The 12,312-nt window shown below is 36.8% G+C and overlaps 1 protein-coding gene across 1 annotated transcript in view; it reads left to right on the forward strand.

Annotated features, from left to right (window-relative positions):
- Nucleotides 1-12,312, forward strand: part of CALCR (calcitonin receptor) — a gene marked incomplete at its 3' end in the record, with an annotated part of 66,584 nt that overhangs the window by 24,380 nt on the left and 29,892 nt on the right. Inside the window, exons 5-6 of the mRNA XM_079711356.1 lie at nucleotides 2,484-2,575; nucleotides 11,774-11,900. Of these exons, the coding sequence (XP_079567482.1) occupies nucleotides 2,484-2,575; nucleotides 11,774-11,900 (219 nt within the window). The remainder of the gene's footprint in view (nucleotides 1-2,483; nucleotides 2,576-11,773; nucleotides 11,901-12,312) is intronic.

Genomic DNA, 12,312 nt, shown 5'->3' on the forward strand with positions numbered 1-12,312 from the left:
TCACACGCATCCTTCTGCAGGTTTTTTTTTAAAGTTATTTATTTATTTTTGGCTGCGTTGGGTCTTCGTTGGTGCGTGCGGGCTTTCTGTAGTTGCGGCGAGCGGGGGCTACTCTTCCTTGTGGTGCGCGGGCTTCTCATTGTGGTGGCTTCTCTTGTTGCGGAACATGGGTTCTAGGCACGCAGGTTTCAGTAGTTGTGGCTTGCGGGCTCTAGAGCGCAGGCTCAGTAGTTGTGGTGCATGGGCTTAGTTGCTCCGCGGCATGTGGGATCTTCCCGGACCAGGGCTCGAACCCGTGTCCCCTGCATTGGCAGGCGGACTCTTAACCACTGCGCCACTAGGGATGTCCCCCTGCTGCAGATTTATTCTCAAGCATTTGATTTTTTAATGCAATTGTAAATGCCACATTTGAAATTTTATTATTTGTTGTTTATGTATTAAAACTGTTCTCATTTTTATATTCAACAACTTTTATAAAACTCACTTATTAATTTTAGTAATTTATAAATTTTATGTTTTATATGTGTAGTATTATATCAGCTGCAAATGAAAACAGATGGATTTCTAGGTAGCCATTAAATTAATCTACTTTCTGTCTCTAAGAGATTTGCCTTTTCTGGACATTTCATATTAATAGGATTATACAATATGTGGTTTTTTGTGACGGGCTTCTTTCACTTAGCTTGATGTTTTCAGTGTTCATCCATGTTATAGTATGTGTAAGTACTTCATTCCTTTCTATGGCTGAATAGTATTCCATTCTGTGGACAAACCACATACACCAGTTGATGGACATTTATGTTATTTCCACTTATTGACTATTATGAATGGTGCTATAAACATTTTGTGTATGAATTTTTGTGTGCACATATATTTTTATTTATCTTGGGTCTTCTTTTTCTTGATCAGTCTTGCTAAGGGGTATTGAAATTATTATTTTTTTTAGGAATTAGGTTTTATCTTTGATCCACTCAATATATATTCAAGTTCTCTTTATCATTTCTATTTCCTTCCTTTTACATTCTTTAAGTTTAATTTTCTTTAGATGAAAATTTAGGTCATTGATTTTCAATCTTCTTTTCTCATATATGCATTTTAGTCTTTAAACTTCCCTCTATGCACAGCTTCATCTACACCCAAAAAGTGTTGGTATGTCGTTGTGAGTTCTTCTTTGATCCAGTGTTTATTTAGAAATATATTGTTTGCTTTTCAACAATATGAAGGTGTTTTTTAAGTTATCTTTTTATTAATGATTTCTAGAGTATTATGGTCAGTGAAGATGCTATTTAAGATTTTAATTATTTGAAATATATTCATTTGCTTTACTGACTAGTGTATGTCAATTTGGATATTCTTTGTGCATTTGAAAAGAATGGGTATTCTGCAGATGTTATGTGCAATGCTTATTATATGTGAATTAGTAAAGTTTGTTGAGCATGTTGTTCAAATCTTCTATAGCTAGATTTTTCCTCCCTGTGTTCATTCTACTGATTACTAGGAGCTGTCAGTTTTTGCTTTATGCTCTGTGTGGTTTGAGTTTATATTATTAGGTGCATAGACATTTAGCATTGCTGTATCATTCAGACATAACATCTGGACTTGTATGATATCACACCAGTTTTCTTATGGTTAGTGTTTACCTGGGCCATCTTTTCTCGTCCTTTCACATCCAATATTTCTGTATCCCTGTATTAAATGATGTTCCTTACAACATATAATTGCTTTAAAAATCATCTATTCCAGCCACATGATTTTACAGATGAGGACTACTGTAGTCTGGAAAATTGAAGTGACTGGACCCATGAGTGTCGCACAAACACTTAATGATAATACTCTGAGTAAAGAACGCTCTGATGAATCGCATCTTCTATTCTTCCCACCATGTCATGCATATTCCAGTAAAACTGATATTCTTAGGAAAGTTAATCTATTAATCCAATTTATAATTCAATATAATTTAGTTTTCTGAAATATTTATCATTTTAGTCATTTTTTTTGTTTTGTTTTGTTTTTTTTTTTTTTGCGGTATGTGGGCCTCTCACTGTTGTGGCCTCTCCCGTTGCGGAGCACAGGCTCCGGATGCGCAGGCTCAGCGGCCATGGCTCACGGGCCCAGCCGCTCCGCGGCATATGGGATCCTCCCAGACCGGGGCACGAACCCATATCGCCTGCATCGGCAGGCGGACTCTCAACCACTGCGCCACCAGGGAGGCCCTAGTCATTTTTTAAAGGAGAAAAACATTTGTTGATTTACACTATTTAAAAATAAACATTTTCGGGCAGAAATTGAGACACAGATGTAGAGAACAAACGTATGGACACCAAGGGGGTAAAGCGGCGGGGGGTGGTGGTGGTGTGATGAATTGGGCGATTGGGATTGACATGTATACACCGATGAAAAAAATAATAATAAACTTTTCCCTCTTCTGTAATAATTTATTCACCTATCTGCTTTTGTAACTGGTTTTGTTGTTGTTGTTGCAGAATGCATACATTCTGTACTACTTGGCTATTGTGGGTCATTCTATGTCGATGTTCACCCTGGTGATTTCCCTGGCAATTTTCATGCTTGTTAGGTAAGTACACCTATAGCATCTTCCTTTTATTTTCTTCTCTTAGGTACTAAAATAAATGGTATACTCTGCAAGAGTGTTGGGCAGGGGGAAGTCTGCTGATTACAAGACATGTAACACTGGGAGTCATGAAGTAGCAAGAAAAATGAAATTAATTAAAATATGCTTTTTAACCCTATCTTTGAGGAAAATAGGATGGATACATATAATTTTCAAAGGTGATATGCCTCCTTCCCAAAATGAAATAATCCTGTGCGCCCGTAAATACATTGCATTAACATGGTAAAGTTCCACTTACCATGGCTAAGCTTCCATGAAGTATTGAGGAAATAATCCTCCTCCTTCTTTTACTCTCACTCTAAAATATGGAGGCCATGGCTGCAAGTTCAAACACACCCTGCTTAATTATGAGCTGTACTGTAAGTGGATTGGGCCAGAAGAGAAGTGGGGCTGGTAAGGCCATGATCATATTCAGCCAGAAAAGGAAGTTTCTTTTGGCCTTGACTAACTCAGCCAGAGTCAAGGAGAACCTCTAGAAGAAGATGGCCTGTTGTCAAGTGTCAGTTTTTTGCCCTTGCACACCTACCATTGTTAACTGAAAGTGTCTTCTAAGAACTGTAAGAAACAAAATTCCAATGAGGGTTTCTATTCTGAGGCTGTGTCCATACAAATGATTGTATTACCTATTGCAAAATGATTAAGTTGATATAGATACTGATTTTACAATAATGGAGAATTTAAAATATTCTATAGTTTTAGGAATGACCACAATGTATGTGAGAGAGTAACATATGTTAAATTTGATCCTAAAGACATGTCCTAAATTTAGTGTCATTTTTTTAAATCAAAGGCAGGAGGCATGCTACAGTGCTATTTCCTTCCACTGATACTTTTTTTAGTGATATTATACAAATGATTAAGAAAAGTTCATAGGCACAGACTACAAATAATTCTCCACACTTAAAAGATGTGATATGTAATTAAATGTATAGTGATTCATATATAAAATAACAATCTTAATTTGACTTTTGTTAAAATATTGCCATGATAATACTAGAAAAAATTAAACCAAGGGGAGAATCACACTTACCACACCCTTAATACAACTACAATTATTTTTTTCCTTGACCCGATTTTTTTTTTTTTTTTTTTTTTTTTTTTTGCGGTACGCGGGCCTCTCACTGTTGTGGCCTCTCCCGTTGCAGAGCACAGGCTCCGGACGCACAGGCTCAGCCGCCATGGCTCACGGGCCCAGCTGCTCCGCGGCATGTGAGATCTTCCCGGACCGGGGCACGAACCCGCGTCCCCTGCATTGGCAGGAGGACTCTCAACCACTGCGCCAGCAGGGAAAGCCCTCCTTGACCCTATTTTTAATCTTTGTCTATAACTTACATCATAATTACATATTGTATTATGTCAACATCATCAATTTATGTTGATCAAGCAATATAACTGAATAGCAATTTTTTAACTGAATAGCAAATAATAACAAATAAGCAGAGAGTGAGCTTCTTCCATATTTGGTTTAACAAGAGAAAGACTGATAAAGCAACAAGACATGAAGGATTAATTATTAGAATAATTTTTTCAATTATGATGATCAGAATACAGCAGAGTAAACACATAGCATGATTAATCTTTGAATGTCTATTCATTTTTCAACTACACTTGACCACAGAGCAAAAATACATCATCATGTCTCTCATATAACTTTGATTAAAAAGTCTGTCACTAAAAGTCTGTTCTTTAAATTTTTTAAATATAACCATAAGAAAATTGAAATAAAAAGCCCCAAATTTGTAACTCTGCAACTAATAAATGTACACAGGACTTTAAAGATAAAAAAATGTCAAGGGAGATTTCTTAGTTCTTCTCCAGTCACTTAAATAAGTGATGAGGTATGAGAGCCAAATCAGCAAAGAAAGTAAGAATGTTCTTTCAATAATTTCTCTATTAAGCCACTAAAGATGGGTGTTTAAAAGTATAGCACATAGGCAAAGTGAAATATTTCTCAATTCCAGTTAGTCCCAAAACAAAATCTGGTAAAATCCTTGGGAGTGCGGGCATACTATCTAGGAAGCACAGATTTTGCCCTTACTGTCTCTCTGTTTCAAGAACCTTCCAAACAGTAACTTAAGTCTTGGGAGGAAAAACATGTCTTATTGAGGTAGAATCTGAATATAACAATGGGAAGACACAAACTGAAACAATTGGTTCTCTAGGGGTGCACTCATTAAAAGGTGACTAGGATACAAAAAACACACATATGTGTTTTTTGCTAAATATTTTTATTTGCTAAATATTTTGCTAATATGCTAAATATTCAAATCCAGAAGCAGTCATGTCTGATTTTTATACCTGTTCTTAATCTTACCTTAAATCTGCCCAAACTAAAACTATCAATGCCATCTGTTTTTCTTAAAGTATGTTTCTAATTCATCACATTTTTTCTTACATTTGGATTTCAGAAATATTCAAAGTGACTGTGAAAATAAAAATAAAATAACTGATCTATGACTGCATTTTATCTTTTAATTAGAAATATTTTCCCAGGTGTTTTTCAAACACTCAACATCACCCTTGTGATATTTACTGCACATTACAAGGGGAGGTTTTACAATTTATGTACTTAAATGGCATCATCTGTGTGAAACCTGAGCAAGCAATCATCACTCCCTGGCTTAATTCTGCACACCCAGGGTTGAGTTATTTTGCAAAATCCAAATAATCAATTTCAAAAAACGTTCATGAAACCAAAATGAGAAGTTACACTCAGCTCTCCTTCTGAGACCTAATGCCTCATTCATAATCATCCCATTGAAATCTCACTCTAAAATCCTAACATGTGCCTTCTAGGGTCTATAAAAAGGAATAACCCTGCAGGTGTCCTTCTCAAACCAGCAGGCCAGGAAGGCCTGCAGAGGAGTTACTGTATATATGGGAGGCTGTAGAAGTGCCAATACTTTGCTAAAAATCCTGGGGTGTTACTCAGAATGAGATCATTAAGGCATGCCGCTAATCTTAATGTGATTTTACTCTGAACATTCAGGAGAAGATAAAAGGCAGGACTGTGTAACCTGAAACAAATAAGAATCATGCTCCCTGTGCTACTGGAAAATGACTATAGAAATTTATATAAAGTCTTCGTTATTTTAAAAGAATAAAGTTGAACTTCTAGGCCCTCTTCAAGATAAAGGAAAAATTTTTCAGTGATTTAGATCATAGAAAAGGCAATACTGAAGATCTTAACTGTACAAAGTGGCAGAGTTAAAATAATATTCAGGATGATATACAGATTACTTCTGATCCACCAATTAAAGGTTGAAAACAGCCTTTTTAGAATATTTGGTTTAGGACCTATACTGGGAAAAATAGTTAGGAGTAATACCATGGAGAGGAATTAAACAGAACCATCAAATTACTTAAGACTCCTCATGACTAGATGCCAAGAGTAAATGTCAATAAGGGGGTTAAAATAAAAATACCTTTAGAGAAGACTGGCTTGAGAAAGTCACATAAGTGGACATTTGTGTTTGTTTCCTGCCATTTTAAGCAAGTTTGCAATAAATTCACTTATCAGTTCCATGTACAATTTATCAATTTACATTTCTGCATAATAATTCTAAATACTAAAATATCTCACTGTTTTTTCTTAAGGAAGGTCCAATAATAGATCATTCATTAATATCCATTTTGACTACTTGGTACCAAAGTACTACTTGCTGATTAAATATTGTGAATATCAATTACTCTTGCCTGAAAGTTAACAGAGATATATGCTGAAAGAGAAGTGTGTTCATTGCATTACATTTTCTACATTACATTACATTGACCACGTTGGCCAAAAAAAAAAGTTTTCCACTGGGACCTCTAAAAGGAATATTGATTCCTCTATTACTCAGTATTCCCTATTACTCTATTTCACATCTTTATAGAGGATGGATAGATAACTATCTTATATAGTATCCTATTATACATCTCTGGCTGCCTTCCTCTTCCACCAGAGAAACCATTAAATCAATGGCAGCAAAAACAGCCTCCTTTCTCCCAACCCACCCTTGACATGGCAGGACACCAAAGATAACTGTTGGTCATCTCTTGGCACATGTTCACTCATAGAACAGTAGTAATAGGAAAAGAAGCAAGAGTTATGATTGAAAGGGAGTTCCTTAAGGATAAAGATTTTGTGCTAAATCCAAAGATATAAAGTCCTTGTCAGATAGGAAAGATGTATAACATACTGTTCTGAATTTTTCGAGGAGTTTTTTTTTTTTTTTTTTTTAGTTTCTTCTTTATAACAAAGTGAATCAGTCATACATATACATCTGTTCCCACATCCCTTCCCTCTTGCGTCTCCCTCCCTCCCACCCTCCCTATCCCACCCCTCCAGGCGGTCACAAAGCACCAAGCTGATCTCCCTGTGCTATGCAGCTGCTTCCCACTATCTATCTACCTTACGTTTGGTAGTGTATATATGTCCATGCCTCTCTTTCGCTTTGTCACAGCTTACCCTTCCCCCTCCCCATATCCTCAAGTCCATTCTCAGTAGGTCTGTGTCTTTATTCCTGTTTTACCCCTAGGTTCTTCATGACATTTTTTTTTCTTAAATTCCATATATATGTGTTAGCATACGGTATTTGTCTTTCTCTTTCTGACTTACTTCACTCTGTATGACAGACTCTAGGTCTATCCACCTCATTACAAATAGCTCAGTTTCGTTTCTTTTTATGGCTGAGTAATATTCCATTGTATATATGTGCCACATCTTCTTTATCCATTCATTCGATGATGGACACTTAGGTTGTTTCCATCTCCGGGCTATTGTGAATAGAGCTGCAATGAACATTTTGGTACGTGTCTCTTTTTGAATTATGGTTTTCTCAGGGTATATGCCTAGTAGTGGGATTGCTGGGTCATATGGTAGTTCTATTTTTAGTTTTTTAAGGAACCTCCATACTGTTCTCCATAGTGGCTGTACCAATTCACATTCCCACCAGCAGTGCAAGAGTGTTCCCTTTTCTCCACACCCTCTCCAGCATTTATTGTTTCTAGATTTCTTGATGATGGCCATTCTGACTGGTGTGAGATGATATCTCATTGTAGTTTTGATTTGCATTTCTCTAATGATTAATGATGTTGAGCATTCTTTCATGTGTTTGTTGGCAGTCTGTATATCTTCTTTGGAGAAATGCCTATTTAAGTCTTCTGCCCATTTTTGGATTGGGTTGTTTTTTTCTTTGCTATTGAGCTGCATGAGCTGCTTATAAATTTTGGAGATTAATCCTTTGTCAGTTGCTTCATTTGCAAATATTTTCTCCCATTCTGAGGGTTGTCTTTTGGTCTTGTTTATGGTTTCCTTTGCTGTGCAAAAGCTTTGAAGTTTCATTAGGTCCCATTCGAGGAGTTTTAATGCAATCCATTTCACATTCCCTCCTCCCCTCACTCCTCTTGTCCATCATGAACAAGGTATGATACCTAAGTAAAGGAAAACTTAAAGTTGTGCCTTGTCCTGTGATATCAAACTGATCTATACAATCTGCAAGACTCAAGGCAAATATTAAGCACCTTCTCATACAACTTCAAGATCCTGCAAGCACACATATACATGCATAGGATACCAATAACTTGAAACAAAGTTTTCAATGTGAAAGATTTACACCAGGTAAATTAAAATCATAAATATGACATTTAGCTTTAACTTTAAAGTGTGACATCTTGAGATTCATATGAAAGTAAATCGTTATCTCATCCTCACATGTGAATGATACCTTGATTGGGCCAAGACAGGAGTAGATTATATTGTCTTATCCTCCCACTCTTGGAGAATCTATAGTACTTATAGTTCCCTGTCACTCAGAGTAAGCAACGTCCTGTCCATCTAAATACCTGTGTTTCTTTTTTTTTTTTTTATCAAGAGGAATAAAGTAGAGCTAACATCTGGTTCATGCCATTTCTACTAAAGACATTTCAGGTCTGACAGGAAAATGTCCGCTTCTCTCATGTTCATTCAGGCAACAGGATATTTGTATTGAGAACAATTAAACACATAATTTCTTAAGTTCAGTTAATCCTCTTCAGCATCCTATACCTCTTTCAGAACATTTATTATAATAGTAAATAATTATGTAATATATAAGGTCCCTGAAGGCAGAAGCTGTCTGTTTTGTTCACCCATATATCCCTAGCATCTACAAGAAGGTTTGAATCAGAGTTGGATACACAGTAATATGTGTTGGATTATTGAAAGAATTTTAATAAATTTAAAGTACCTTTAACTTACTTCAAAAAGCTGAGTGTAAATGTCATCAAGTAAGTGTAGTAAAAATTTTAAAACTCAATAAGGAGAAATTGAAATCTTCAAGAAACAGAGACTCATATATTAGTCATATTCTTCCTTTGGAACCTAACAGTTTATCCAGCTTTAAACCATCACTTTCTCATTGTGTACATAACACAGTACTGTGTATAGGTTTTACCTAATGTTGAACAATAGGATAATGTCCAATATTAGTTAAGAATCTGGCAAATGTTCAGTATGATACAAAGTATGAAATAGATCATCTAGCATTTAATGTAATTCTCTGTACTGGAAAAACTGTTTAGTGGTCACGGCTCAAAGAAAATTGCTATTATATAAAGATTTTTAATGTAAAAAAGAGTATTAAGCCCTACTGTGTGTCAGAAGCTGTCCTAGGTACACAAAACAAATTCCTTTAGCATTTCCACTCTAGTAAGAGAAAATAACAGGCAGTAAACAGATATACGATATGTCAGGAGGCAGTAAGTGTTAAGAAGAAAAATAAAACAGGGATACAAGGACCCAAGAGTAAGCTGGAGGTGGAGGGAGTATATTTTATTTAGGGCAGTTCTGGTTTACATAGGAGACTGAACATTAACCAGTTCTGTAAGCTAATGTCCATTGACAGATTATTGAACTCCACCCAATCCAAAGAAAATCAGGCATGAGAATAACAATGCTGAATGATGCATTCATCCATACTCCTTAGTTATGCATAATGTCAACTGTCGTTGGTTTAAGCCAGGCTGAATCCAATAATGAGAACACAGATATTTGCCGCCCAGTGAGAAGAATTATAAAATGCTATTACGACTGTATGAAAAATGGCAGGTCAGAGGTTTAACAGTTACTTTATGGGAACAGTTTATGCAGTATAAATGGGCATGATGTTTTACATAAATACTTTTTTTTTTAAAGCCTTAAATTTGCATCCTACTTTTTATAGTACTGTTAAAAAACCAACTAGGTTCAGTTCATTTAACAAAATTTTCTGCTGCTACATAGAGTAGCACATGGTAGTGTGTGTGAGAAAAAGAGAGAGAGAGAGGGAAAGAGAGAAAGTTCTCCTCTAAACCCCATCTTTACCATTGGCTGCCTCCTGCATTCTACCACTGCTCAACAAGTTGAGGATTTTAAAATATTCTGTATTAACTATTTACTAATACTTGTGCTTCCTGAAGAGTTGAAAAAGGGCTACAATAATCAAAATATGCTCTAACAGTTGCCCTTATTGCTTAAAGTTTTTTTTTTTTTTTTTTTTTTTTTGCTGTGTTGGGTCTTCGTTTCTATGCGAGGGCTTTCTCTAGTTGCGGCAACTGGGGGCCACTCTTCATCGCGATGCGTGGGCCTCTCTTGTTGTGGAGCACAGGCTCCAGATGCGCAGGCTCAGTAGTTGTGGCTCACGGGCCTAGTTGCTCCACGGCATGTGGGATCTTCCCAGACCAGGGCTCGAACCCGTGTCCCCTGCATTGGCAGGCAGATTCTCAACCACTGCGCCACCAGGGAAGCCCTTAAAGTTACTTTTTACTACAGATAATTGACAACTCATTTTTCCTTTGATTTGAAAATATAGGAAAGCATTTTCATGATTCATTTTTCCCCAGAATTTTCTTGTCAAAATGCCTGGGATTCTAGCTTTATTCCATGAAGATTGTTTAGGAGTAGTTACTATGGTCACTCATTGGCATCATTAACTGAATGTTAACATTAAATTTCTCACATTATGCTAAACATTTTTTGACTGGATCAAATATGGTAAACATGAGATTTTAATTCATCTAGGATAATCACTCCAATTTTGTTATAGCCGTCCTGCAGGCTGTCTACATTTGCATCAAAAAGTGAAATAGGAGGGGCTTCCCTGGTGGCGCAGTGGTTGAGAGTCCGCCTGCCGATGCAGGGGACACGGGTTCGTGCCCCGGTACGGGAAGATCCCACATGCCGCGAAGCGGCTGGGCCCGTGAGCCATGGCCGCTGAGCCTGAGTGTCCGGAGCCTGTGCTCCGCAACGGGAGAGGCCACAGCAGTGAGAAGCCCGCGTACTGCGAAAAAAAAAAAAAAAGTGAAATAGGATATTTAAACTAATGTTTATTTAGTTGAACCTTCACACAAGTACACAAGTTCAAATTTATGAAGTGGAGGAGAGAGGAATGAAAAATGCAGCAAACTGTTTAGTACGCCAGAGGTGAGACATGGCTGTTCCAACAAGCAGTGCACTTGGATAGGTCCCAGGTCCAAACCACACTGAGCCTCAGCACGAGATCAGATATGAGACTAGTTAGAATTCTCTGCCTGTGTCTGAGCTCCACCATCAGGAGGACATGGAAAGAAGGAGCCATAGGGTTGATTTCCAGTTGGAATACAAGAAATAAGAAGGTATTAAAAGAAATGATGAAAGAAAAGGATGACAGGAGACTTAATAAAATCTGTGTATGTGATGGGCCAAGGACATGGATTCAATCAGGCTGTCAGGCAGCCTTGTTTCTGACTTCAGGCTCTGTTATCCCATTTGCCACTCAATTTCTGCCGGGTTTCATCAGTGGAGAGTCGACGTTTCATCTGAAGCACAACTCCAAACCCTAATAGTTTCTCTTGTAAAAGTCCTTCTCTTAATTAATTTTATGACATTTGTTATAATTGAAAGTGATTTTTATCACTCACTCTTTTAGTTATTGTAGGAAGTCACCCTGAGGACTGAAAACTATGAGCTACCGGAAAACTGTAAAAATCAGGCAGAAAGGTAGTAATGAGTCTTAAAGATGAAAACAGCTTCACTTATTTCTATATGTTCTTTCCTCTGTTGCTAAAGAAAATATTAAAAATATTTACAAAGTGGGTTTTTTTTTTCCAGGTACGTCGACATTTTGGCACTGGTTAATGCTTTCTGTTACTTTTTCCATCCAGGAGCCTTAAGTGCCAAAGGGTGACTCTGCACAAGAACATGTTTCTGACTTACGTTCTGAATTCTATCATTATCATCATCCACCTGGTTGAAGTTGTGCCCAATGGAGAGCTCGTGAAAAGGGATCCGGTAAGAACTACATGATTTGTTTTTCATTTTATTTTTAAGGATATAGTAAGTATAAATAGTGAACATGGTGTCATTGTCTTACTTAAGCAGCTGTTTACATATATAATAATATTTACTTTTACAGTTGAGTTTTGCATTTAACAAGGCACATCATTTCTGTGTAATTATTGGAAGTAATGGTTATATGCTATAGTAAAGGGCTGGGAATAATAAAGTTATAGCCCAATAAGAATCATACCATAAATAATGAATTTTCATGACTAATCAATAATTTATTAACATCCATGGGAAGTTCACTGAGCACATATACTAGGTGTACTAAAGCAGTGCTTTGCAGTGGCCCCAGTGTGTCACTAATGGGTTACAGGTGTAACACATTCTGGTGCCAAGCTGGTCTTGGGCCAGTCACTTC

Source organism: Hyperoodon ampullatus, assembly GCF_949752795.1.
Source record: "Hyperoodon ampullatus genome assembly, chromosome: 9".
Classification (NCBI taxonomy): domain Eukaryota; kingdom Metazoa; phylum Chordata; class Mammalia; order Artiodactyla; family Ziphiidae; genus Hyperoodon; species Hyperoodon ampullatus.